This window comes from Phalaenopsis equestris, unplaced genomic scaffold (genome assembly GCF_001263595.1).
Source record: "Phalaenopsis equestris unplaced genomic scaffold, ASM126359v1 Scaffold000428, whole genome shotgun sequence".
Taxonomy (NCBI): Eukaryota; Viridiplantae; Streptophyta; class Magnoliopsida; order Asparagales; family Orchidaceae; genus Phalaenopsis; species Phalaenopsis equestris.
In genome coordinates, this window is record NW_018164869.1 from 3,913,098 (window position 1) to 3,916,608 (window position 3,511).

A 3,511-nucleotide genomic window follows, 5' to 3' on the forward strand; every position below is an offset into this window, starting at 1 on the left:
CCACTTATCCACCTAAGTATTCCGTCAGAATATCTTTTAACTAGATTACTTTCACATCAACAAATAAATTTTGGGATGGAAATATTTCATATGATTTGAGAGTGTTGTTCACTCCATCATCCAATGAGAAATCTAACTTCCATTCCCATAATGAAAATTCAGTCAGAACATTATGCTCATTACATCACAAAACATAAAGCTTGAAGAGAGCTAGAACGAAAGGCACCAGAACGAGACCTTACTTTCTAATAATTACAAAGCAGCTATTCCATTTTTGCCTCAAAAATCAGCACAAATATCATAAATATTCGAAACTTTGACTCCTTTCCCAATAACATAATTTCTAAATTCACATTCACTGAAAAATACATTAAAAAACCTACATTTCTTCTTTAACCCTTAAAATACATGAGCAGGAAATAAAAAAAAAATAATAACAATAATTATAGTTTCATAACCAACTTATACAAGAAGCAGCTGTGCTTGCAACCTCTCATATCTCAGTTAACTTCTCCTGCTTCACTTATTTGCAGCACCACCTTTCCTTTCAGAAAAATCATTCATAAAAAGTAACATTAAAAGCTAAAGGGTGAAGAGTGAAAGTTGCCACCGATTGATCAGACCAAAGCAGCCAACAAACCCTGGTGGACTTCACTTCAGTATTTACCTGCAAAAAAGTTCATCAATATTTAAAACTTCGATTTACAAAACTAATGTTAAATTTACATAACTCACCACTTCCACTTCTCTTAATGAAGGAGAGGAAAACTATAATCAATGCCACGCCTGCCATGAGCCCTATGATAATTGCCAGTGTCTTCCCAGTATCATCACCTGCATTCATGGTGATAAAGATGTAAATAATAGAGGATTATACTGAGACTTTGTTCAGCCATGATGATAAAGATGAAAAGTTTATGTGTTGGATATTCTTTTTATAAAGATAGTGCTTTCTTTCCTCAAATCAGATTCGTTGTAAGGAAAAAGAAGCTTTTGGGAATAAGAAAAGATACTTTGCTTGTTGCCTTTTGGGTAATCATGTAAATTTTTACTTTGCAGATAAGTATCTCATATCTGATTAAAGGTCTATAGTGTTAGTAATAGCAACACATTAAAATGCCAATCATACCTCACAATATTTGTGTTTCATACTAATCTTCCCTCATATGAACCTTTTTATAGTAAGATTATATAATTCTATTGATGCCAACCTTGTTTTTCTTGGCTGCTGTCTTATACATCTGGGGGAAGAGATATAATTAAGTATATATGGCAAGGTGTTATTTGAAAATAGTGCAAATTTAATTATGTAAATATGTGTATTTGCACTTCAACCTATTTTTAAGAAAAAAATGACTCCTCTAGGCTCTAGCTAGCTAGATATTATAATATAATAAAGTTTTTTAATATTTATTAATAATCCTCATCATTAGCCTTACTTTTGCCATGGGGCTAGATTGAATTAGAGCCATAATGGTCTACAAATTTCTTAAAACATGAAATTTTGATTTCTTTTATTAAATTTAAAATGAATTTCTTGTCCAAATGACTTAATTCTACCCTTTTTTTTTTAATCATCAAATTCATAATCCTACTTTGATTTCCACTACATATAAATCTATATAAAATCTTCATTTGGAATTAGAAGAAAAATTTATGACCATAAATAATGAAGTTCTTTTTTTTTTTAATTGCTATGCTATGATTTATCAACAATAAATTAAGGGTCTATTTAGGCAGGTAGTAGTTGTGAAACTGCTGCAGAATTGTAACTTTGTGACAGAATTTGTTAATAGTGTCAGGTTGCAAAAGACCAGCTCCAACCACAACTTTTTTAGAAATTTAGATAAAATACTGTAGTGTCAAACGCACAGAGTGCGGTGCGCGGTGCGGCACCGCGCCGCTGCCCCAAATACGTCCATATGTCTATCTAAAGACATCAATTTTCTTAAATTTTTTTAATTGGTAAACTTTAGAACTTTAGAACCTTGAATCTACGGAATTTTATGATTACATGAATATCATTTCACATGATCCAATCAACTATTAATTACAAAGAATATTCACACTAAGGCCATAAAATGATCGATTATTATTCGTATAAATTAAAAGTTTATAAAAGGCAGTTGAATATTCGTGAACAGACCTTTTTTGATGTCCTAAAGCTAACAAGTTCTTATTAATTTTTTCATTTTTTCATAAAATAATATTTCTTCTATAAAGTTTAAAATGCAACTTAGGGTGCAAGGAATCAAGGATGCATGCAAAATGTTCTGTTTTGCATTATGGAGTAACATTAACACTTTATGAGCTATGCCTAAATCACTTTATTTCAACAATAATGCACTTATAATTTATGATATTAAAATATGTAGTAAAATATAAAATAATAAATAATTAAAGGGCACATATATTTATATATATGTTGTGATTGAGTGAAATAATTATGATAAAAATAATGTAACAACAAAAGAGTCGAAATGTGTGTACATATATTTTTTATTTTTTTAGCGAATAATTATCAATAATTGAATTAAGTTATATTAATTTTATATTTATCTTGTTTGCTTTTAATACTTTTAATATAAACTTTCAATATTTTCTAATAGTCCTTCTTAAAATAATAAGAAAAATACAAAGAGGAAAAATAAAATTCATTAGGGCCACTCCACTCCACTCAACCCCTCTTCATTGCCTAAAAATATTAGCTATGAGCTCATGTTATGTTCGGACTTCCGCACATTTTGACGGCCAACCACCGGCCATCACACTGCCCAATGATGACTTGGCCGCTGATGATTGACCGTCCGGACGTGTGGTGTCATGACGGAATATTTTATCGGGCTCATGATATATTAGAACATATTTTGAGATTCTTGGGGAATAACGTGCTCAAATCTCAACGACTATCTTTACATACGAACATCCATCATATGATCAGAATTTAAAAAAAAATGGCAATTAAGATTTAATCCTTTGAATTATATAATTATAAAAAAAAAATATCAAAATTTACAATATAAAATATATAAAAAATAAAGTTATTGTTAAATCAACTCTCCCTCGCAACCACACCAAATATCAACCTTAAGTTAATAGAATTTATTAAATCCAAATTTAATAAATTCACCTCCTTATCAGAATTATTAAATCTAGATTTAACATAAAACTTTCATAAATTCATAAAACTTATGTTTTTTTTAATATTTAACTGGATTTAATAAAAACACCCCCTAAATCTGTAAAATCACAAACCAAACCTTATTTAATCAACCACACAACATTTCTCAACAAAACGAAATGCAATAGTATAAGAAAACAAAACCGCAATAATACATCCACCGAAGCTTCCAATAAGAAACCGTACCGTGTTCGCCGGCGTCGGATCCCCCGCCCCCTCCGTTAGCATACGCATACGGCCGCGCTTCATTCGAAGAATACCTAATATAACATTTTCCCAAGTACGCCTCACCGGAGGCGGCGCCGCCGCACGACGCCCTCATCTGCGCCC

General features: G+C 31.1%; 1 protein-coding gene across 1 annotated transcript in view; it reads right to left on the reverse strand.

Annotated features, from left to right (window-relative positions):
- Positions 1-286: 286 nt before the first annotated feature.
- Positions 287-3,511, reverse strand: part of LOC110027538 (cysteine-rich repeat secretory protein 12-like) — a gene marked incomplete in the record, with an annotated part of 3,818 nt that continues 593 nt past the window's right edge. Inside the window, 3 exon segments of the mRNA XM_020729012.1 lie at positions 287-667; positions 736-834; positions 3,368-3,449. Coding sequence (XP_020584671.1) covers positions 657-667; positions 736-834; positions 3,368-3,449 — 192 coding nt within the window.